This window comes from Talaromyces rugulosus, chromosome VI (genome assembly GCF_013368755.1).
Source record: "Talaromyces rugulosus chromosome VI, complete sequence".
Classification (NCBI taxonomy): Eukaryota; Fungi; Ascomycota; class Eurotiomycetes; order Eurotiales; family Trichocomaceae; genus Talaromyces; species Talaromyces rugulosus.
This window is the reverse complement of record NC_049566.1, coordinates 1,824,499-1,846,391: the sequence shown is the minus strand read 5'-3', so window position 1 is coordinate 1,846,391 and position 21,893 is coordinate 1,824,499. Positions and strand designations below refer to the sequence as shown.

Here is a 21,893-nt window from a genome sequence, read left to right as displayed (position 1 = left end):
AACGAGGCAATTGGCAGGAAATTTGGTGTAGGGCAAGTACGGCCGCCTGACCGCCGCGCGCCTTCCCGGGGCGGCCCTAGTAGTAGTCGTCTCCCTCTGCCGCTGATCGTCCTGCTCCCACTACTCTCAACACTACAAAGTACAAAGTAGCACTCATGGATCGTTGCTGACCGATGCGCTGTCAATTCTTCCTCGTCGCCTGCGCTCAGCCACACTGTGGCAACCTTGTGATCTTGCTGATGTGCTGTCCTGCTGCTGGGCCTTGATTGCTGTTTTGATTCCTGCCTTGAAATGCGACGACAATCTGAACTCGGAGGACAATCGTCATAAACAAGAGCGAAGAAACAATACCGACGATATAGCGCCGACGCGGAGATATTATTTTATTATTATTACAGTGACCGCCGCTTTGTATCTTTTTTCCCACGCTCGGTGATGCCTGACAGCTTAGGGCACAACCCCCGCGGTGACGGAATACTATGGCAATATTATTACATCTAGCAAACTGTGAAAGTTGCACTTCATACTGTGTTCCGGAGGGCTTTTCTCGCTAAATGACGACATCAATCAATGTTGATGCGCTGGCAGTCCTCGTCGGCCACTATATCCCTGCTAGTGCAGCCCTGGACGTTTAGATCGCCTACTAGGATTCTGAGTTACGTAGCAAGCATATTACCGGGTAGTCGACTATATTCAGGGCTATTAATATAGAACTGGTGTTCTAAGGTTTAGCTGGTAGGAAACAAACATCTACGTTGGGTGGTCTTTGATACTGAAGACGAACTTGCGTTCACCCAGCCAGAAACTGCAACTCCTATCAATCGGCGACAGATTCTCTGCCTTGCAATCCCTAGATGATCCATCACGGCTCGAACAGCTACAAGACAATATATGTAGCAATATTTGTCGTGGCCAATCGTGGCCAAACTCGAGATCTACAAGCCATCCAGGTCGATCTATTAAAAAAAAGATCTATTATTGAAGGTGTCCCTTGTTCTCGTATGCGCCATCGTAATATATCACTTTGCCCTCGCAGGAATAACCAAAGACAGCAGCTGTGTTGCTACGGCAGCAACTTCAAAATGCCTCAAAAGGGATGTACAACACAGCAGATTCGAACCTGTTGCACACACACACACACAACATAAGCAAGGGCAGCCCTGGCAAGTCCTCTGTTTCGGTCGTCAGTGAGGCGGACGATAAACGCAGGGGAAAGGGGATCTTAAACCTCCTTGTCGATTTGCTCCCAATGCATCGATCCCAGAAAAGAACGGTCTCGGCCGGAGATTTCCTCAATTCGAACGAGTCGTCTCTCTTCTGGTTTGTTTTGGCTTATACAGTGGGTTCAGATAGTGGGCTTCCTCTTTTAGACTCCACCTCTCACTGTCTCAGCTTTGATGCCCTTGCGTGCCCCAGCGGCCTTGGCTCTGATAGTGTGCTCTGTATTGGCTCCCAGCGGAAAAAAGGCAAGCTGCAAGACGATATTGTGTGCATTTCCCCGGGCTAGACCCGAATTCGACCCAGTGTGCTGGAATCCTAATTAGATGGCCGCAAGAGAGCAGTTTTAGATGGTCAGAGCGACGTATAGTACGTAGTGGTGCTTTCGTAGAGACTGGCGAGAGCAAGTGTTATTTTGTAATGACCAGTGCAGCGGTGTCATAACGCGAAGTCGACAGCGCCGCAAAGAGAGCTCACAACTGGGCGGACAAGGAAGAGAGAGGTTGAAAAGTCGCTTGTCATATCGAGGGTTCTAGAGCGCGGCGCGGATGAGCCAAATTGGAGCCGGCGCGCGCCTTCCCCCACAGGCCGCAGCCGATCGTGACTCCTCTCGCTAGCGCTACTCTTCCTTTCTTCCACTCTCGCACTCTCTCACGATATGTCAGATTGCTGGAGCCTCTGCCATCCCTACCGTCGTGATGCATCCCAGGCCTCTGCGACAATGCCGAGTCTGCCTCGCTCATTCGTCCTGGCGCCGTGCCTCGACCTCCCAGCACCAAGACTGGCAGCCTGCCCACGAGAACCCAGCTTGCTGGTTCTCTTTCATCCGCTAGGGCCTATGGTTAATAACTAGCCCACAGCTAGCACTGCTCGAATGCCCTAGTTCGACTCCGTTCGAGTCCCCGAATGTGAACTCGCCACTTCTCCGGTCCCCGAAGGCCCAAGGCTGGGTCGATGTGTCGGCTGCCCGGTGTTGACCTGACCTGACGCTTACGACTTGTCTGGCCGCCACCTCTGTGCTCGTAATAATTGATGCATCAATCCATGCATGCTAGCCAGCGGAAAGGGGCATCCGGGCCAACGGGAGCAGCAGGGCCCAGGGCCCTGTAGCGCGTCGACGCTCGATTCTGATTCTTTGCGTCCAGCCTGCATCGTGTAGAAGGTCCCGAAACACGTCCCAGCCCGCTGTCTTCAAGAAGAAGAAGCAGGAGCAGGAGCAGGCAATCTCGATGATGTAACTAATGAGCCTACGCGCCGATCTGTTTACGACCAGTTGCACAAATATACAAGCCCTGGAATGCGGGGATCCTACCTGCTTGCATAGCAACCGCAGTTGGCCGAGCGCGGATGCAACTTGGATCGAACGGCTACGGTGGTGATTACTCCCACGCTCCCAACAGCTTGGTACTCATTCCTCACCATACGACTGCCTTGTGCAGTGCAGATGCAACTACTGCACATTCAGTCTAGGGTTGTTCCAAACGGAGATTCGGGTCTCATCCCGCGGAAGTCATAGTGTCGGCACCGGTGGAGCCCGGATCCACTGACTATGTAATTACCTATCCAGTGAACTTTACACTACACCTTCACGAACTCGTCATGTTTCGGTGCTTATACACTCATCCAATGGCCAGGCTATACACGCCACTGCCTCGAACGAGCCACCACAGTCTTGTTCGTACTCTGTGCGCTTTGTCTCTTTGGCGCCTTGCAACATATCAATTTCCAAACACTCGAACAATGGCATTAGGAAAACACGATTATCTCCGAGTAATCCGGCTGCTGTGGGTATGTCCGGAAGATGGCCTGCCCATCCGGGCCAGTTCGCGCCGAAACCAAGCCCAGCTTAGGTCTCTCTGCTGCAGAGTTGATATGTTCAGCGCCGGATAAGAGCATCTCGTCGCAGCTTGATTTGTGTACCCCGAACCTCTCGACATTGAGGACCTGCAGCAATATCGTTTCCGCATCGGTTCCCCGGTGCCTCCTTGCTCCAGGTCCTTGATGAAAATAGAGCTTGAGCCCATCCGTGCAGGGTGTCCACCTTGCCGGACCCCCATCCCTGTGCAGCCCGTATGCAAGGTATGATAGGTTTGCCGGCGTCCGTGCGGCGACGCGAATTGATGTATGTTTACACACTTTAGCATCGGCATGCAGATTGAGGGCGTCAGCCACCTCTAGAATGGCTGGGCCTTTGTTTTACTGTTGTGCTCCCTGTGGAGTGTATAAACAGATCATCGTCGCCCTTGGAATCTATCTCCATCATCATCTCTCTCAACCAGTCTTCCACCCATTCACCCTATTCACTCTCTTTACTCCTGAGTGCGCCAACTGGTGCTGCGTCGAATGTGTCCACTTGTTGCTATTCCCAACACATCTACCATCTCGACTACCTAGCCCATGGCTGGCGAGTGTGCTGAGGTTCCCTACCACCTCCAACTTCCTGGGAACCAATTGACTGGTTATGCTTTGAAGGGCTTGCATCACGACATTGACCCGTTTGGGTCATCCACAACCGTAGCTATTGCGGAGGATTCTCATCTCGACCCTTTCTATCTAGAGCACGCATTAGACGCGTCCAAGCAGTGGGACACACGTACCATTGACGACTCGGACGTCGAACTAGAAGACCTGGAGAACGAGTATTTCATGTCTTATATGACCGAGGACAAAAAGCAATCACTATCTAGTCAATATTATCATCCCACTCAGATTGTCGCCGCTCATTACGACACACCCTCTTTACGAACAGCAGACTGCCCAGCGACACCTGATTTCCAAAGAACTTACAACCACCACAGCCAAAACTCCTACAGCTCAATTCAAACCGATGGTTCGGGCCTGACACCCGACCTCACTCCAAGCAGCTCGTTTTCATCCACTTGCTCTACTTCCAATTGCCCCGAAGACGTCCGAAAAGCAACCCAGCAACTAGCCCTACACAGTGAACGAGCAGCCGGTCGAGACAGGTCTCGTAGCGCCGCTCGATTCTATCTTCCAGCAGTTACTCCCGATACCAAATCGAGAGCGTGCACGCGGCCATCGACTCCGGCCGAGCGTGCAGCAAGTTCAAAATCAAAGACCCCATCCTCTGAAACGCTCGTCATGGTCCACAGGCACCCTGCCGCGTCTGCCGCATCTTCCCTTCGCTCCAAGCCTCTCCCAAGCCTTCCACCGATTTTGAAGAACCCCGGCCAAGCGCCTCCTAGGAAAACCCACAGCGCCGGTTCGAGGTCACAGATCGACACCTCGCAGATTTCGCCGCCGAGCCTAATGAACCCAGTCACCATGGAGCCCCACACATCACCCTTTGATCATGCTCTTTTCATTCCCGCGCACGATTGTCCCAGTCCGGTTCCGAATCCTTCCCCTCCTATCACACGGCAGGCAACCAACGCATCTGCCATTGGGCGGCCGTCGACTTCGACTTCTGTTGCCTATGGGGAACAATCTGTATGGGAGTCGGATTCAGATTCAGAGTCTGTTAGTGGGCGATCACAATCACGGCGTGGGCCTATTGATACACTTCGGAAAGTCCGAAGTCGCGTGCAGCTCCGACGCATCGCTAAATCAGATGCCAAGTTACATGCAGACATCACTCACTCGCTAGACGCGGACCTTCCTGCGGCTCCCCCACCACCACAGCTACCCCATTTACCGCTGTATCTAGACGACCGCGGAGCGGCCAGTGTCATCTCCATGGCCGATGTCCTACCCCCGCCGCTCAGCAGGCAGACTCTGCGTCTCGTGGCCCCGTCCACCACGTCGCTGGCGCCGCCCTTATCGCGACAGAGCACTGAAAAGACCGTCACCGAAATGGACACGTCGACCACTGCTGCCGCCATTCAGGCCCAAAGCCGGCGCCGTCAGCGGTCCAACGCTACTGACGAATTCCTCCCATTCACCAAGGCGGAGACCGTCCACCAATACTACTGTCGCCGACCCTCTTCTGATACAGAGACTTCATCATTATACCGCACGAATGTTTTCAAGCGGATGTGGGGGTCTCTTCGTTCACTAAACTGTAGCAACTAATAATTTCTTTCTGCATCGACGAGCCGACGTTTCATGTTTCATTGCTTAATATTTACGATTTTCAACGTTTCAACGTTTCCATGGTCATGACAATGACTCTTTTTTTCCTATGCACGTTGATGGATTATGCACTAACGTACTAATACACTCTTTTGTCTCTCCTGCTTGTTACCACAACTCCGACACGCTTCGGACATTCACTTTTTGTTCACTCACTACGTCTCACTCATACCTTTCAATCTCCTATTTTCCCACTGTCCAACGCCAAGGTTTTATTTTTATTTTTCATCTGTCCTACCTCGTCGGGAAGACTCGTTATGGGTATCCCTCTGTACTATTTTTCTCTGGTCTACTTGTCATTTGGCGTTTTTCCGGTTTCCAAAAAAAGAGATTAAAAGCGCGGGCAAGGAAAAGACGACCCGATGTGCCGTCTAGGTTTTGGTTTTGGTTTGGTTTGGTTTAGTCTGTCATCTAGCTAGATGGTTGGATGGAAAGTATTCAACAAGAAGCTTCTGAACTTCTTGGGGCAAAATAAAATATCTTCAACAGTACTTGTTTTGTCTGTTGTGTATCATTAGATTGGAATTTAGATTTAACCATTTAACTTGGCAATTTAAAATCTTCACAATGCTATAGCATAAACTGGGTAATTACATGCATGTAAGGTAGTCAAAATTCAATCAAGATGATCTTCTCGGAGTTCTTCACTTTTTTTTTTACTTTTTTTTTTCAAAAATTTTCATGCACGTTTATGGATACCGGCCTCCGTGTAAGGGATCCATTGATCAGCATCTTGATTGACTATTATTCAAGCTAGAAGAAATAGACAGCGGACACAATAATTGGTGTTTTTTGGGGTTTTTTTATCCAATAATAATTTCCTCCGTACATAACCCAGAAATGGGTAATCAATAGTATTGTTTTCGGAAATAAAAAATAAAAAAGCACGAGGTTTGTTCAACCGTCGGAGTTTCTCGCAGATTGGCCAATTAAGAATGATTTCTCGTTTGGGTTTATACTCGTGCAGGAATGAATTATTAGGTGCGTGGCTTATGGTAGGATTTGAATATTGGCTGGTTCTGGAACGTGGTTTGAGATTTTTTTTTTTTTTTCAATGTTCCAGCGGTGTAGTTAGGTTGATGTTGGTACTTTGCAAGTATATCCATTGACATCATTCGTTTACCACATGCAATAATAATGAGATTATAAACTTTTTCCATGTGAGCAGACTAACAATGGAGTGTAGTGATCTATAGTAATTCATTTGTGCTTACTGGTTCTTGAAACATGGCCAAGCCAATGTCATCAGCCATCTGCACAATATTCTAAATCTACCACCAGCTGATGGATAAATCCAGCCGGATACAACCGACTTTCAATAAATAGCCTCGTTTTGAATGTGAGGAAATCCATTGACTTTCCAGTTCCGTGAAACATTCAACAATGCAGGTAGAATGTTTCATTGGCAGACCTGAAGTTCAGACTGGCGCGGTGTAACTACCCGATATGTCGACCGCCCATAGCGGTCTCGCTGCTGTGCACTGGGCTGTATTTTCGATGGTACAAATTTCGTCCACCGGAAAAGAGGACAGGCTGTAAATCTTGTGATTTGTGATTTGTGACCGTCAGCCCGTTTTTTCGTCTGCATCTTCCATGCTTTCGACTGTCTCCATGTTCTCCTCCCATGTTGTCACACCCACGAGTTTCTCCCATTTGGCCAGTACAGGCTCAGCTTTGGCTTTCATTCGGGCTTCTGGTTTTTGGTCTCCCGCTTCGCCTTCTTCGTCAGTCTTGAGGCCACCAAAGAGGGCTTCAACGTCTAATTCCTTGACAGCTGTTGTGTAAAGCTTCTTGATCTTTTGTATTCTTTCATTTCGAACTGCTTTTTCCTCCTCCGTTTCGGTGTTTTCGTTGGTCTGCTTTTTTGTGCCCGGGGTGGCTCGTTTCTTGACCGGTCCTGCCGAGTCTCGCCCTTGCAACCCCTTGATCACGCCCTCTAGTATCCCCAATATCGTGCCCACTCTGAGTCCAAACTGCGTTCCAACGGGGTACCCGCCATCAAATCCTTCCTGTACGTGTTCGGCTTTGGACGCTGAGATTCCATCGCGGTACCCAGCGGTGACGTGTTGCCGGCGCAGAGCGGGCAAATCTGAGGGTTCCGGCCGAGACTCTGCTTCTCGCGCACTGTTGTTGTTGTTGTTATTGATCGGAAAATAGTTCTCACTACCTGGCGACGACCCAAAGATATCGTCAAGCGAATTCTCATTATTATTCCGGTCGTCGTTGTCGTTAAGTCCGTCTGTGTCCGGCCCCCCGCTATGCGCTGATGTCATTGTCGTCGTCGGCGATGAGGCGATGGATCTTGTTGCGTCGATGGGATTTGGGGCAGAATGTGTAGAGCTCGTGGGAGAATTCGACATTTTTTATTTATTGTCGTCGTGTGTCGCTCTCTTTAGATTGGTGTTTTGAGGAGCGGAAATCATGACACTCCGTAGAGTTGTTGGTGGATGTTTTTTTGGGGGGCCCTCTTATCAGTTGCTGATAGCGGGGTACAAAACCATGCGCTTACAATGTATATACTGTTGGTATGTAGCAGTTAATTTTTGTTTTGAAATATTGGAATTATCAGGTGGATTATAAATATTTAGTTGGTTTTAAACACATTGTGGAGTTGAAAGGTCAAATTTCCACAATCCGGTGGCATTTAGGTAGTGGAGTAGAGTAAAATATATGTCGACAACACAGCTGGCACTTGATAAAATAGACTGGAGTTTACTTTTTAACATGAATTTGAAGATTTACAAATAAGGTACCCAAAAATTAACATTTATATTTAGAATAATGCCCTGATACATGCCTCATCAACATTAAGATATATATAAAATACCTTCATATTTCAGGCACTTGCTGGATGGGAACAGATTCATGCCTTCAAGTGCTGGCAGTCAGGCATCAATAAGGGTTAGTATTTAGCATGACAATACAACCGGGAGATACTTCTTTTTGCTATTTTTCCGGCTATATTTAAACATCAATTCTACCCAAGCAGTCATGCACAGCCAGATACAACATGTAAGCCGCGAGAACAAAATTGCCTAGATAGGAAAGTAGACGCGGCACGCAAATGACGACATCAGGTCACATCAATTGATAAGCAGCGATGCGGGGTGACTGCACCATCGCTCTCTCAGATGCCATCAGAGACATCCACGCTCGAGACTAATTGGCTTTGGCTACTGACATTTGATCAATCAGCATGGCTTTCGCAAGCTGAGCCGGGAATCACGCAACCAAGTTGACCCTCACGCCCGCAGCATATAAACCCTACTCTGTCTCCAGATGGCTTCTATCAGCACAAAACACCACTTGTTGACACTACCTCGAAGTCAAGTTTACTGAAGACAGAGATAAGAACAAAATGTCCGCCACCGAGACCATCACCATTCCCCAACAACCAGACATCCAATATGCCCCGGACCACGCCAAATATCAAGCCCGCACTGCACGCCGTCTCGCTACAGAAGCCCTCTCAGCAGGGTTGCCTGCAGGTTTCCCCAAGGAGTTAAAATCAGATCTTGTCTGGGAAGGCTCTGAGCTTACAGGCAGCTATGACTGGACGTATGAGTTGAAGCCTGCCGAGGTAGAGGAGATTGAGAAGGCGCTGCAGCATTTCCAGTGTCAGTTTCCCCCCTTTTACTTTCTTACCACTAATACTGACAATTGCAAAAAAAAAGCTCTGAATAAACCTACCGGCTTCGTCACCCCAGAAACATTCCCCCTGCCAACGCTGCACGACACACTCCGTTCCATCTCGCACGAGTTGCACCACGGCCACGGCTTCAAAGTCCTGCGTGGCCTGCCAGTGGACAAGCACCCCATTGAAGAAAACATCATCATCTACGCCGGCGTGAGCTCACATATCGGGCCCATTCGCGGCCGGCAGGACCGCATCGTCACCGATACCCAATCAACCGACGTGGTGCTCAACCATATCAAGGACCTGTCTACTCGTCCCGACTCGCAGGGACGAATCGGCGCGCCGGCGTACACCACCGAGAAACAAGTCTTCCACACCGATGCGGGAGATATCATCTCGCTGCTTGCGCTGAGCGAGGCGGCGGAGGGTGGCACGAGTCGGTTGGCGAGTAGTTGGAGGGTGTATAATGAGCTGGCAGCTACGAGGCCGGATTTGATTCGGACGCTGGCTGAAGAGGAATGGGTTTTTGATGGGTTTGTCTCTCCTCCTCCTCCTCCTCATCCTCCTTGCTGTTGTTGTTGTGCATGCTAACATGATGAAAGATTCGGAAACAAGGACAAACCATACACTACACGCCCACTGCTCTTCCACACACCACAAACCGCCTCAGCCCCCGAACGAGTGTTGATTCAATATGCCCGCCGCTCCTTCACAGGCTACCAGTCTCTCGGCCGCTCGCCAGACATCCCGCCCATCACCGAAGCCCAAGCAGAAGCCCTCGACGCGCTACACTTTCTCGCCGAAAAGTACTCTGTCGGGCTCGATTTCCGTGCGGGAGATGTGCAATACGTCAACAATCTCAGCATCTTCCATGCGCGCGACGGGTTTGTCGATACTGCCGAGACCCAGCGGCATCTGGTGCGGTTGTGGCTACGAGATGAGGAGAATGCGTGGCCGACACCAACAAGACTAAACGAGTTGTGGACGCGTGTGTACGAGGGAGTGGATGCTGAGAATCAGTATTTTCCGACGGAGCCGAGAATCAGGACGAGTAGTGATGGGAAGGCCCAGCAGGGGGGTTACTGATAACATACACACACACACACAAGTCTAACAGATAATGATACACTTGATTATTCATTTAAAACTGTCTAATCTCTATTCCCACTGCCCAGTGTTACCCTCCAGGCCCGCAGTGGCAGTGCCTGCAGTTTGAGCGCCGTGGGTCGGATGTATAGGTAAAACGTAACAACGCCAATAAGGACGCAAATAACATTAGTCATGTAGTAACCGTCCTGCTCGATTACGCATTCGCCGCCGCCGGCTTTGCAGCGACTCTTGTCTGCTTCGAGAGCACAAGAAAAGGCCGAAGTGACGAGGTCGCCAGTGAGTTTCGAAGTGTCGGGGCGTGTCGATGGGGGGATACAAGTTGCTGTGGTAAAGGCATCGACAAGTTTGAGAATGAAGAATTTCGGGAATGTTCCTCCAAGATTGGAAACCCTATTGGTAGTTAGTATTTAGCCTAAAAAAAAGGAAAGAAAAAAATAGGGAGAAGACGAACGTGGCAAGAAGTGTCATATAAGTTCCTCCAATGGCTGGATCGGAGATGCGAGCATGGAACGCAGACACGGCCACAAACATGACCGTGTTCATAAAGGTCGACAGCACATGCTCTCCAATCACAGTCAACAGATACCAGAATGGAATCTCTGAGCCGGCTGGGTATATCATGACAGTAAACTGAGCAAACACAGCAGCCGCCAGTCGGCCCATAAACGCCCAGCACCATAGCCTCATCGGAGTGTATTCGGTGGACCACTGGCCGGCATAATAACCCAAAGCGATCTCGAATGGAAAGTCGATGAGCACAACCAATGCCATGTTATCCTGGCCAAAGCCCTTGTCGATGAGCTTGAGGCTTGTGACTCCGTCGTTTGCCTGGAATCCAATTTTGGCAATCAGATGGACAATGATGATCATTTGAATGTTTTTCAGTTTCAACACACTCCACATGCTGTGGTAGACCTCGATAATGCCGTCCTTGTCATTGCTGCGCTCCTCCTTCTTAAGCAAAAACAGTGCAATGGTCACGACAATGTAAGCCCATCCGGCAAACGCAATATAGCCTCCGAGCGACAACAAACCATGTTCAGGATCGGCATTTGCTGGCGAGCGGAACCACTTGTTGGCAAAATCGGCAGAGTTGAATGCGAGGAACACGGTATACGAAAGGAAGTGACCAGCGGTAAGGCCAACTGTCTGTGCGGTAGAAGCGTAGGAGATGTTTTGTGGTGAAAGGAGAGTAAGCGCCCAGCCGTCGACGGCAATATCCTGAGTTGCGCAGAGGAAAACGAGGAAGAACCACCATTTGGTAAAAGTCCACACATTGGCGTCACTTTCGCCAGCCGCGCGCAACATCGTTTCGGCGTGTCCAGACAGATACACCATGGCCAAGCCCGAAAGCAATTGTACCGGGGTGATCCAGCTCTTGCGGCGACCCAGCCTTTTGCTCCACACAGCATCCACGATCGGGCTCCAGAGCAGTTTCAACGAGTACGGATACGAGGCCAACGAGAAGACACCGATTTGACCATACGAAATGTGCGGTTTGAGAAGGAACGGCACCGAGCCACTGGCCAGGCCCATGGGGATGCCCTGGAGAAAGTACAGCAGCACGAGCAGCAAGAAATTGCGGCGATCCTGCTCCGGCAGCGCGTAGAAACTTGTATTCTTCAGCATCGGGGTGCGAGGCACCTCGGGCGGCTCGTCATCTAGGGTGAAGCTCTCTCGCTCCATCACGCGCGTGGCGTGCTGCGCTGACGAGGGCGCGTCGACCGAAGGGTCCTTTCTCCGCATCTCCAGCTGCGAATTCATGTCGCCGTTTACGAGGCCGTTTTGTCCTTGTCCTGTTTCGATGGTCAGGCCCGGAGGAGCACCGTTTTTGGCAGTCTTGTCACGAGTCCGGCGCTTCATCTGTGAATCTGACAGGTCTAGATCAGAGTCTGTTTCGGTGTCGTGTGCGGAACGAGATAGCGACTGTAGCTCCAGATCTGATTCATTCACGGGATGGCTGTCAAAAGGATCGACCCTGTTCAAGGAAAGTAAAGGATCAGACGCAAAAGAAGCGAGCGAAGGAGAGCTGGTGGTGGTGGAATGCATCCATGTGGCGGAACGAGGCAACTGGCAAGCTGGCCTTTGTTGGTGAAGTGTCCACTTGGAGCTAGACCGCCGGGCAGTAACAGTAACAAGTAACTAGTTACACGGCGACGCGTGTGATAATTACTATTGCGACTCGAGAGTCACCGAGTACGGAGACTGATGAGTGAGTAGTCTACATCCCACGCGAGAGAAGCGAGAGAAGCGAGAGAAGCAAGATAAGAAAGGCCCCTGCTCAACGACCACGCATGCATTGCGCAATCACGTCACTAGAGTCACTTAGCAGGAGACACTACCACGCTCAACCACCGTCTTGTTGCTGCTCATTTAATGGAAATTGACCACGGGAATTCAATGTTCTCGTCTGAATTAAAATAAAAATAAATAAATTATACGACCTTTAAGTGGATTTCAAAGATATATCTAAAATGAACTATTCCTAATTAGGGTTAGTTCACATATAACAACATATCACGACATACACTTCAACCTTGAAATAATGTAAGTATTCTTGTTATATCAATTGATATATCCCCGTTGTACACAGAAGGACAATGTAGAACTAGGAAAAGTGAGTTTATCTCTTATCTTTTTGTCGGTGGGTTGCTTGGGAATTCATCTCACTATGAAGAAGAATGCAGTCACGTCCACAATAGAATATGTGGGACTGCTTGAATAGTATGCTGGTTATTCTTAGTTTATACTGCATTGATGGCCCAATGGCGCTAGTCTAATATTTCTCAACTCATTGACATATAATTAATCATTCATGGATTGTGGCTTGGTACTATACCAAACTTCTTTGTTGTTATAGTGATAAATACTGTTACTAGTCAATACGTTACTATACCACGTAATAATCGGTAATAATAAAGTTGTTACTAGCCTGAAACATGTCAGTAATCTACATTACTGCAGTAATTTATATCTCTCCATCTTCCTTCACCTCAGCCTCGTCATAAATGTTGGATAATAAGGACTGACCAAACAGCCGAAGGCTTTTTGGTTAGTAGCTAACATGCTAAGAATAAACCACCTTCGCGATCAAAACGAGCATCGTTCCCACAGGTAGGTGCTCTGAACACCTTACCCACTGTTCAAGATCTAACAGATATCTCGTTAGATTTTCTTACAACTCCCAGTCCCTCCTCAAAACATTCTCTGTTTTAATAATACCTACCTAGTTGCACGAATGCCTCGGAGACTGGATCAACGTCGCCATTGGCGAGATGAGACCCGCAAGTTGGATCTCTTTTCTTGAACGTAGAAATATCCAAGTGTTGGGTAAGCCCTGGTATGCTGACTTTGCACTTGGCTTTTTGATGAAATTAAAGTTAGACTTTTCTGGCAAAATCACATCAGACAGCTCTCCTTTTGAAGAACCATACGAACAATCCCACAAAGAGCCTGACCTGTGTGTCATTCCACACGAATCAAGACTGCCCACCATCGTCTGCGAATGTGGTTGATCAGTGTCGAAAGTCAAGCTGGTTGGCGGCAAGCCAACCGTCAAGCTTGCACTAATCGTTAAGTTCACTCCCAGAACCGGATTTTCGGTTGCATCGAGACATGTGAACGGGACGAAAACCATGTACCCCGACTGGTCAGAATCCGAACGACACTTTCTCCCTAGATCTGGACCACATGCATCACATCGCAAGAAAATTTATTCGCGAAACTGGGTGTGTTCCCACCTAAGCGGTCCCGTCTGCTGTTTTGGTTGAAAGCTATTAGGACTTTTCTCTCTGTCTGCCAAAATACTTCTCTCCCACAAACGCATTCGTCTGTCAAAGAACTTTTCTTAACTCTTAGCCGAAGGATCCGGTGACGTTTATAAGCACGGAAAATAACGAACAGAAGACAGCTGCTTACGTCGGCTATTGGTCTTAATTTAATATCAATAGTTGAATCTCAAAAAATAGTTTGTTTTATTTTTCTTTTATTAATACTATCTTTTTAATCTCTTATAATAGGTGATTTGCGTTTTTAGAAGCTACATGTCTATTTCGCTTTAATGATAGCTTTCTTGTTGCTTTATGTTGTTCAGTTATCCCCCTTAATAAAAAATTCAAATAAACTTAGGATGTGGTAAAGTAACTAAGATCTAAAACTGGTGGTGTATTCGACTGAAGAGAACATCGAAATTATTAGTAAGTATTGTTACGTAATCAATTAATATCACGTGCGACGCGATGTCAGCACGCTTACCGGATTGGGCCAGGCAAAACAAAACAACGAGTTCAACCACGATAATCAACTTGGACAATTGCACCACACCGCAACAATGGACAGCGAGTCAATTTCCAGCGTGGACGGCTCTCTCTCGAGGCTAGAGTCCGAAATCACCAAAATAAAAAACGAGAGTGCGTGTCTGACACTTGAGAGTGAATACTTTCTAGAGCAGAGTACTGACCGTCACAGTCAAAAACTACCAGAACCGCCGTCGCTACCTGTCCGCAAACCTCGTTTCGTCAGACCATATACGCCAGAGAATTGAAGAAAGCGTCAACGCTTCGTCCGCTGCTGGCCGCGACCTGGTCCCCGTGCTCGACAGTGCGCGCGACCACCGCGAAACAAACTACCACCGCCTGGCCTTCTCCACTACTACGTTCCCATGGAAGGACCCGAATCCATACTCGGACTCACCGAATCTGTTGGGAGTCCGGATAGACGTGTGTGAGCGAAGCGGCAAATTCACCAAGCCGTATTACGTCCTTCTGCGGCGCGAAAGGAGCGGCGCAAATAATAATAATAAGAGCGAGTCGTCGCCGCCTCGCTTGTCTGTTTATCGACATACGGTTCCTGCCTTTATTCCGATTGAAAAACTGGCCCTTCGGTATCTACCTGTACCGCGGCCTCAGCGACGTGCAACCGAATCAGGAAGTGTTCTGAAACCGGACAGGACGAGGAAACAAGATCTCAAGTCGTTTGTTCGCCATTTAAGAAAGGAACTGGCGGCATGGCATCTCCGTCGCGATTCGATCACATGGCTCCAGGAGAACCTTGGTCTTTCGGAAACCGACACGTCCCAAAAAAATCAATCGGCGCTGTCCTCGCTTGCTGCGACCTCGCTAGAATCGAGATACGCGCGGCTGGAATGGCGCGATGGCCGGGTCGGGAGGTTCAAGATATCAAACTCGGGTCTGGTCGAACGTGCAGTGGTTATTGGCGACCAGGGGCGCGACAAGCGAACCGAGGATGTTTTGACAGGGGGGGATCGTCGAATTGAGTCTCTCGTGAGCAGATTAGCACGGACGTGACGTTGAAATATATTCATATAAGCCATTCTACTATATCATTGAAATTTACTCTGACAGAGACTAGAATCGTTCTGTGAACTTCTAAAGGAAGAATTGATTTATATAAATATTGAATAGATACAATGTAGATAATAGACGTAATCGCTATGCAGGAGGATGGCAAGGTGCGGGCGTAATGGGTATCGCAAGGCTAATTAATCGCTAAGCAACATGCCCCCGGGGTATATGATACAAAATGAAATAGTATATATAAGGGGAAAAAAAATCATTGTGGCGTCTGCGAATCGGCAAACGGATTCCTCAGAATCGGCGCTTCGTCGTCTGGACAGCTGAACGAGATTGTCGGTAGCGGTCCATACGGCTTTCCGTCGCGCTGCTGTAGTTTCTTGCGCAAGATGGCTTCTTCTATATTCCAGCGCCACCGTAGCTTGTTCTTCTTGCTGTCAAAGGCTTGCAGAATCTCCTGCTCCTCGCGCTGGTGATCGCGCTCGAGGTCGGCTATACTGTCCGTGTTGCCGTTGATTAGAGCCTCGAGTTCGTTCTGGAGACGCGCAGTTGTTTCTTGCAGTTGTCGCTCTTGGCGCTCTCGCAGCACCTTGACCCGCGCGTCGTGCAGCTGGTTCATCGAGTCTCGGTCAAGGTATTCTTGAGCAAGCTGCTCCTTTTGCCGCTGGGTCACTGTTCGGTTGGAGCGGGCAGCAGCATCGGATCCATTTTCTGATCCTAGAGCCGGTGAAGCCGGAGGGCTAGGCGTGTGGAAGTATCCTTCCATATGTTTGATGCGGATTTCAGAGTGTCGTTTCGCTTTGTCGAATTCTTTGATTTGGTCTATCTCAATCTCGAGCTGGCGCTCTTCCATTCGGGCAATGTGAGCGTTATTCTAGACTTAATTAGTTTTAATACACGTGCACAATGGTATTGTGATCCTTACCTGCTTCTCCTTTTCCCTTTCCGCACTCTCATTTCTAATCTTCTGCTGGGCGATCACGGCGAGATGTTTCCCTTTCAACGTGTCTAGCACATCATTTTGTAGCCGGACAAAACGTAGCCTGATGGCCTTGTGCCTGCTGAACATGTCTCTCAATTGCTCATTGTCCAGACTCCTCTGCATCGACGCCTCGTCAAAGACCGGCACTTCGACATGCACTTTTTCTTGAGCCGCGGGGTTCTCGACCCTCGACGGCGTCACCGTTTTCGTTTCCACAAGCATCGTACTATCCCCGCCTTCTCTTCTCAGCACAACCTGCGCATCCGGCGGCAAGATGATGGCCGACGGCATCCGACGCCTGCGAAACGGCTTGCCGATGGCATGGATGAAACTCGACCGTTTCCGCTCCGTCGACCTGGCCACGCCCGAGTGCGAATTGCGCTGGCCCCGTGCATACCGCTCATTGTGCAGCGACGGTCGGCCGTCGTATGAGCTGATCGATGTCGGGCAGGTTGACGAGGAATCAATGGACGGAATACTGTCGGAATGGTCGCGGTCGGAGAGCGTGGTATCGGAAAAGGAGCTCGTGAGGTGGTCAATGGACGCCGCAGTAGTGACAGCACCACTGCCCCTGGCAACATCCGGAAGCGAGCTATGCGCGAGTGACGACCTCGTTGGCGTCGATGTCGACGAAGACGAAGACGAAATGATATCCAGGAATCCGGCGCTGATTGAGGCGGCCAGCGACGCGGCGATCTGGATGTCAGGCACTCGCAGGCCCAGGTCGGTGGCGTCGGTAATTAGGCGCGCCTCAATCCGGTCTTCGGTCTCGTCGCCGTCGAGGCCAAGCACTTCGGCCCGATAGCGATCGTCGTCGATCGAGGACGAGGACTCCTCTCCTGAAGCCATGATGGCTCTGGGCAATGTCGCAGCAGCGCAGCTTCCATCTATTAAGTAGAGTAAAGGCAGAAATTCGGAGAGGGGCCCTTTTGGGCGGGGGATCAGGGGCCCCACCGATGGGTTGGTGGCATCAGATGAAGCAGGGCGAGCGAAGATAGCTAGCTGTGTGAGAATGTCTTGGGGGCTGTGATTACCAACTAGCTAGCGATCTCCGGGTCAGATGAGGTCTGCCAACCCGGTGATGCAAGCAGCGGTGACGATTGTTATTTCGCGCTGGAAATTAATCTGGAGCCCGATACCGTCTAGTGTGCCCTGGTGCAGGTGAGCGTGATATGCTCTGCTCCGTAGTGTACAGAGTGAGTCAAGAGTGCGAGTGCGCTCTCGGTTCGCTTCTCCAGGGACTCCACTATTAGGGGGTTCCACGTGGTCGCGGTCCGACCCAGTCCGTATTACTACTTACAGAGTACGTACTTCGTAAGTATACTCCTGCGATATGATGACTGGACTAGTAGTAGATTGGAGGATTAGTGCCGTCATAGTCTCCTGCAAGATCCGGTCTGGAGAGCACGAAACTCTATTTATCAGGCACTATTGACGTAAGCTTACGATAGACGACGCACGCGATAAATTGATGACTGCAGGTACCAGTCATTGCACTATATAGTGCTGCAAAACATTTCTCTCCGCCCGCAGGATTCAAATTGGCTGTATACAGCAACTGCGAGGCTATCCTCTGAGAATCCTAGGTACCAGAGCTTGACAGGAGTAGATCGATCCCTAGTATGTCGAATTAGTTACCCCTGTACCTGTTCGTACGAAACGGTTGGTAGAATAACCCTCTATGCCATTGCATTGCATCTGGTAAACAAAGAATGTCGATATCCATGCAGATGAACATAAGATACATTTATCATCTTCTTTCTGATATACTTCCTGGTTGATTGTTTTGTTATAAGACGCTATCCCTGATATGCACTAGTGTATATACTTCCACTAACTGTAAACGGCTAGCGCAACCACCCTGATGACGGCGATCTCATGCTCCAGAGTCCCTCATGCTGGCATTCCGTTTACATCCCCCCAGATGATATCATGCTCGCATCTCGAAGCACTCGTTAACAGAGACTATCAAGCTTAGCCAACTTCCACTGGCTACTAAGCATGGCTCCGCTAGCCCCAACGCCCGGCACCCAGTATACAGTCTTTGTGCGGCTGCCATTTCCTCGGGGCGATTTCATCGACCCTCCACCTGTAAGGCCGACATTACTCGAAACATGCCGAGAAACTTGCTGACTATCTAGCCTGACTGGAACTCTGTTAAAGACCGCGCGCTATGGGAAATCCTGTCGCGGCCCGCAAAGGGGGACGATATAGACTGTATGCCTGGAAGCTCTCTCTATAGCAAGAACCTAGCTAATATTTCCTAGGGAAAGCAATGTAGGCCGTTCTTTGTCAATCAAAATGACAAAATCTAACATTTGATGATTCAGTGCCGATGAGTTCAACGTCACGCTCTCCTTTCTTCTCCAGCAAGCAGCATGGCTCTACGATCGGCAGCTGTCCCAAGTCCGAGCGCAGATGCGTAAGGTGGGAAACACGCAGGCTGCTGCGCCATCACCGGTGCTTGGCTCAGTTTCTGGAAGCGGTGCATTGGGAGGACAGGCCATGAAGCGTGTCGGCAGTGGAGGTAAGTAGTTATCATGTACGCTGTAGCTACACCATCTCTAATAGAGGTAGGTTCGCGTGTACCATCACGATTGTCGGCACTGCAGCGAGAAAATCAGCCATCACGGACAGAAAGTGCTTCATCTACAGTTAAGCCTAAAGGTAGGACTGAATTTATCCAACGAAGCTAGCTAGCTCACCCTCTAACAATCATAGCGTCTTCTATTCGAACGAGCTCTTCAAATACTGTCATGCAGACCCAAGCCGCCCTCGAGCAACCCATAGAGGATACGACTGCAGCCAAAACGCAGGAGCCGTCAGCTAGACGCCCTTCAACAAGACGGGAACGACCAACTCTAGCCGTTCTACAGAAAGCAACAAGGATGGAAGAAAAGAGCTCACCAGAATCCTCAGAAGAATCAGATTCCGAATCCGAGTCCGATGAAGAAATATCAAATCGAAGGATTCCAGGAGCTCGCCGGTTCGGAAAGTTCTCCATGCACAAGCCGGGCTTGAGAGACGATGAAGAGGAGGACGAGGATGAATCGCCGGCTTTCCTTCCCTTGTCTCACCAAACAGCGCCCGGCACCCAGCACATGAATTCAACCCTTCGTCAAGAAGCCCGGACTGCAGAAGCACAACGGAGACCACCAGCGGGACATGTTCCGCCCCATCGACGCGAATTGACCAGCCTAGACAGCTCGGCCAGCTCTGGCGCAGCCGGTGGGAGCCCACGGTCCGGGCCACAGCGACCTTCAGGACCGCTCAGTCCGCGACGAGTCGCGAATCTGGCACGTCAGGATTCAGCTCGAACAGGCTCCGCTAATCAGAGCAGCGAGGAAACACCAAGCATGGGCAGCAGCTTCAGCGACTTGGACGGTATGTAAATACACAATAAAATGTGCTAGGATAATTGCTGATATCTTGCAGATGCTAGCGTCACGCAGTCGGCTCTCGAAGAAGCACTTGCTAGTAACATGCAGCATGGAGGCATGACCAGTCGGATGAGCACAATCAGCCAAGCTCTTCGTAGTCGGTATTTATAAGGTTTTTTGCTCTGACTTCTTTCGTTGTAATGGCATTTTTAATGACTTGCATACTTGTTGAGGGTTTACACTTTTTGATACGAATAATGAATATACTCTTCACTTCAATATTGTCAATTCGTAGACTGTATAGATAGAAAAAAATGATTAGCGCCGAGGCAAACCCACCGTCCAGGCAACCAATTTATTTCTCATCAAGTCCATAATTAATTCCTCCATACTATAACTGATTGGGGCGGACGCCTGGAGGTATCTCATCTACATCGTACATCTGATCACCCGCGGATCATAAAAAGCAGCCGAACAACCGAGGGTGTGTTTTCTCTCTCTCTCCTTCTTCCATCTCCCTGTGCTTCATCCTCGTCTTCTTCGCATATCATAAATAATTCCTTCATCTATCTCTATCGCAAACCCGAAATCCGTCGGTACCATCGGAAACTCCGCTGAGAAGCCAATTTTTGGTGGGTCAACACTAGACCCCGCATTGGCTGGTGAAGACGGCTGTTGAGCGTTGACTGATTTTTGATACAGAGATTGAGTGCCAGTTATTATTGGTATAATTGGAGTATACGTGTGGTCTCTAGACTAGATTGATATCTTTCTGCTGTTGAAGGTGGTCCAATTGATGGGTTGTTTGCATAGACTTGACGTCTAGAGTATATTCACACTCCGAGTATCAAAATGGCCGACAATCAAGAACACGTCGACACCCCAGAGTCCAACTACTTTAACAACCACCCTCCGCCCAAGGCGTTGCCGAAGCATGAAACCTTAGCTCGTGCCTTTGTCGAGCTGCAGGTCGAGAAGAAGCGTCGAGTCGTGCTTGTGACCAGCGGGGGGACAACAGTTCCGGTTTTTACCCTTTTAAATATTACATATGTATGAATTCAAAGCTAACAAGAACAGCTCGAAAACCAAACAGTGCGCTTCATCGACAACTTCTCGGCTGGCACGCGAGGCGCTGCCTCTGCAGAGCGTTTTCTTGAAAATGGCTATGCGGTGATATTCCTGCACCGCCAGTTTTCCCTACTGCCATACTCTCGCCACTACAGCCACTCGACCAACTGCTTCCTGGACTTTCTGGACGAGTCCCCTTCGTCTTCTATCGTCGTGCGCGACGAGTATCAGAATGCGATGCGCGACGTGCTGCGCAAGTACCGCACCGCAAAGCAGAACAACATGCTGCTTATCCTCCCGTTCACGACGGTGACTGAGTACATCTTTGAGCTGCGCGCGCTGGCCAACATCATGAAACCGTTGGGCGCGAACGCGCTGTTCTACCTGGCCGCCGCCGTCAGCGATTTCTTCATTCCGCGCGACCGCATGGCCGAGCACAAGATCCAGTCGTCGGAGATTCCGTCCGACGTGTCTAACAACAACAATCCTCTCAATGAACAATCTTCTTCTTCTTCGGACGAAGTATACACCGGCTACAACGACCCACAACCAAGCACCAAGTCCAAAAAACTCATCATCGACCTCGACCCGGTCCCCAAATTCCTGCACCGCCTAGTCGACGGCTGGGCGCCTCAGGGTAGCATGATTGTCAGCTTCAAGCTGGAGACAGACCCAAACCTGCTTGTCTACAAGGCGCGCACGTCGCTGCAGCGCTACGCACATCATCTCGTCATTGGCAACCTGCTGTCGACCCGGAAATGGGAAGTTGTCTTTGTCACCCCCGAAGCACCGCATGAGCGCTGGATCCGCGTGCCAAAGACACGCAGGAGTAAATCCATCTCTGGCGAGGAGAACCAAATCGGTCTTGCAGAGGGGAGCAAGACGACCGATAAGACGCAGGAAGATGGTAACGCCGAGCCTCGCAGAAACGAGGAGGAAGAGGGTCGTGGGGTGGAGATTGAAAGTATGATTATTCCGGAGCTGGTCAAGTTGCATACGCAGCGGATTAAGTCTGTTAATAAATAGTCTCCCCCCCCCCTTTTCTTCTCCTATAGGGTGGTAGACTGATTTAGTATTCAAATGTTAGAACCAGA

At 49.7% G+C, this 21,893-nt stretch overlaps 8 protein-coding genes across 8 annotated transcripts; 5 read left to right on the top strand and 3 right to left on the bottom strand.

Annotated features, from left to right (window-relative positions):
* Positions 1-3,615: 3,615 nt before the first annotated feature.
* TRUGW13939_11000 (uncharacterized protein) lies at positions 3,616-5,250 on the top strand (the record flags this gene model as incomplete). Its single annotated transcript, XM_035494110.1, has 1 exon — positions 3,616-5,250. One exon carries the CDS (start codon positions 3,616-3,618, stop codon positions 5,248-5,250), a length of 1,635 nt encoding a protein of 544 aa, XP_035350003.1.
* Positions 5,251-6,875: 1,625 nt separating this feature from the next.
* Positions 6,876-7,670, bottom strand: TRUGW13939_10999 (uncharacterized protein; the record flags this gene model as incomplete). The annotated part of the gene is made up of 1 exon (XM_035494109.1): positions 6,876-7,670. One exon carries the CDS (start codon positions 7,668-7,670, stop codon positions 6,876-6,878), a length of 795 nt encoding a protein of 264 aa, XP_035350002.1.
* Positions 7,671-8,668: 998 nt separating this feature from the next.
* TRUGW13939_10998 (uncharacterized protein) lies at positions 8,669-10,033 on the top strand (the record flags this gene model as incomplete). The annotated part of the gene is made up of 3 exons (XM_035494108.1): positions 8,669-8,927; positions 8,985-9,480; positions 9,550-10,033. 3 exons carry the CDS (start codon positions 8,669-8,671, stop codon positions 10,031-10,033), a joined length of 1,239 nt encoding a protein of 412 aa, XP_035350001.1.
* Positions 10,034-10,098: 65 nt separating this feature from the next.
* Positions 10,099-12,034, bottom strand: TRUGW13939_10997 (uncharacterized protein; the record flags this gene model as incomplete). Its single annotated transcript, XM_035494107.1, has 2 exons — positions 10,099-10,447; positions 10,509-12,034. Coding segments are annotated over 2 exons (1,875 nt in total), but the record flags the coding sequence as incomplete, so codon positions are not given.
* A 2,353-nt stretch (positions 12,035-14,387) lies between these two features.
* On the top strand, positions 14,388-15,363 carry TRUGW13939_10996 (uncharacterized protein; the record flags this gene model as incomplete). Its single annotated transcript, XM_035494106.1, has 2 exons — positions 14,388-14,466; positions 14,525-15,363. 2 exons carry the CDS (start codon positions 14,388-14,390, stop codon positions 15,361-15,363), a joined length of 918 nt encoding a protein of 305 aa, XP_035349999.1.
* Positions 15,364-15,628: 265 nt separating this feature from the next.
* TRUGW13939_10995 (uncharacterized protein) lies at positions 15,629-17,200 on the bottom strand (the record flags this gene model as incomplete). Its single annotated transcript, XM_035494105.1, has 2 exons — positions 15,629-16,243; positions 16,295-17,200. The coding sequence occupies 2 exons, from the start codon at positions 17,198-17,200 to the stop codon at positions 15,629-15,631; spliced, it is 1,521 nt and encodes a 506-aa protein (XP_035349998.1).
* Positions 17,201-18,352: 1,152 nt separating this feature from the next.
* Positions 18,353-19,902, top strand: TRUGW13939_10994 (uncharacterized protein; the record flags this gene model as incomplete). The annotated part of the gene is made up of 7 exons (XM_035494104.1): positions 18,353-18,442; positions 18,493-18,568; positions 18,619-18,628; positions 18,682-18,878; positions 18,929-19,018; positions 19,073-19,735; positions 19,787-19,902. The coding sequence occupies 7 exons, from the start codon at positions 18,353-18,355 to the stop codon at positions 19,900-19,902; spliced, it is 1,242 nt and encodes a 413-aa protein (XP_035349997.1).
* A 681-nt stretch (positions 19,903-20,583) lies between these two features.
* TRUGW13939_10993 (uncharacterized protein) lies at positions 20,584-21,825 on the top strand (the record flags this gene model as incomplete). Its single annotated transcript, XM_035494103.1, has 2 exons — positions 20,584-20,754; positions 20,809-21,825. The coding sequence occupies 2 exons, from the start codon at positions 20,584-20,586 to the stop codon at positions 21,823-21,825; spliced, it is 1,188 nt and encodes a 395-aa protein (XP_035349996.1).
* Positions 21,826-21,893: the final 68 nt, after the last annotated feature.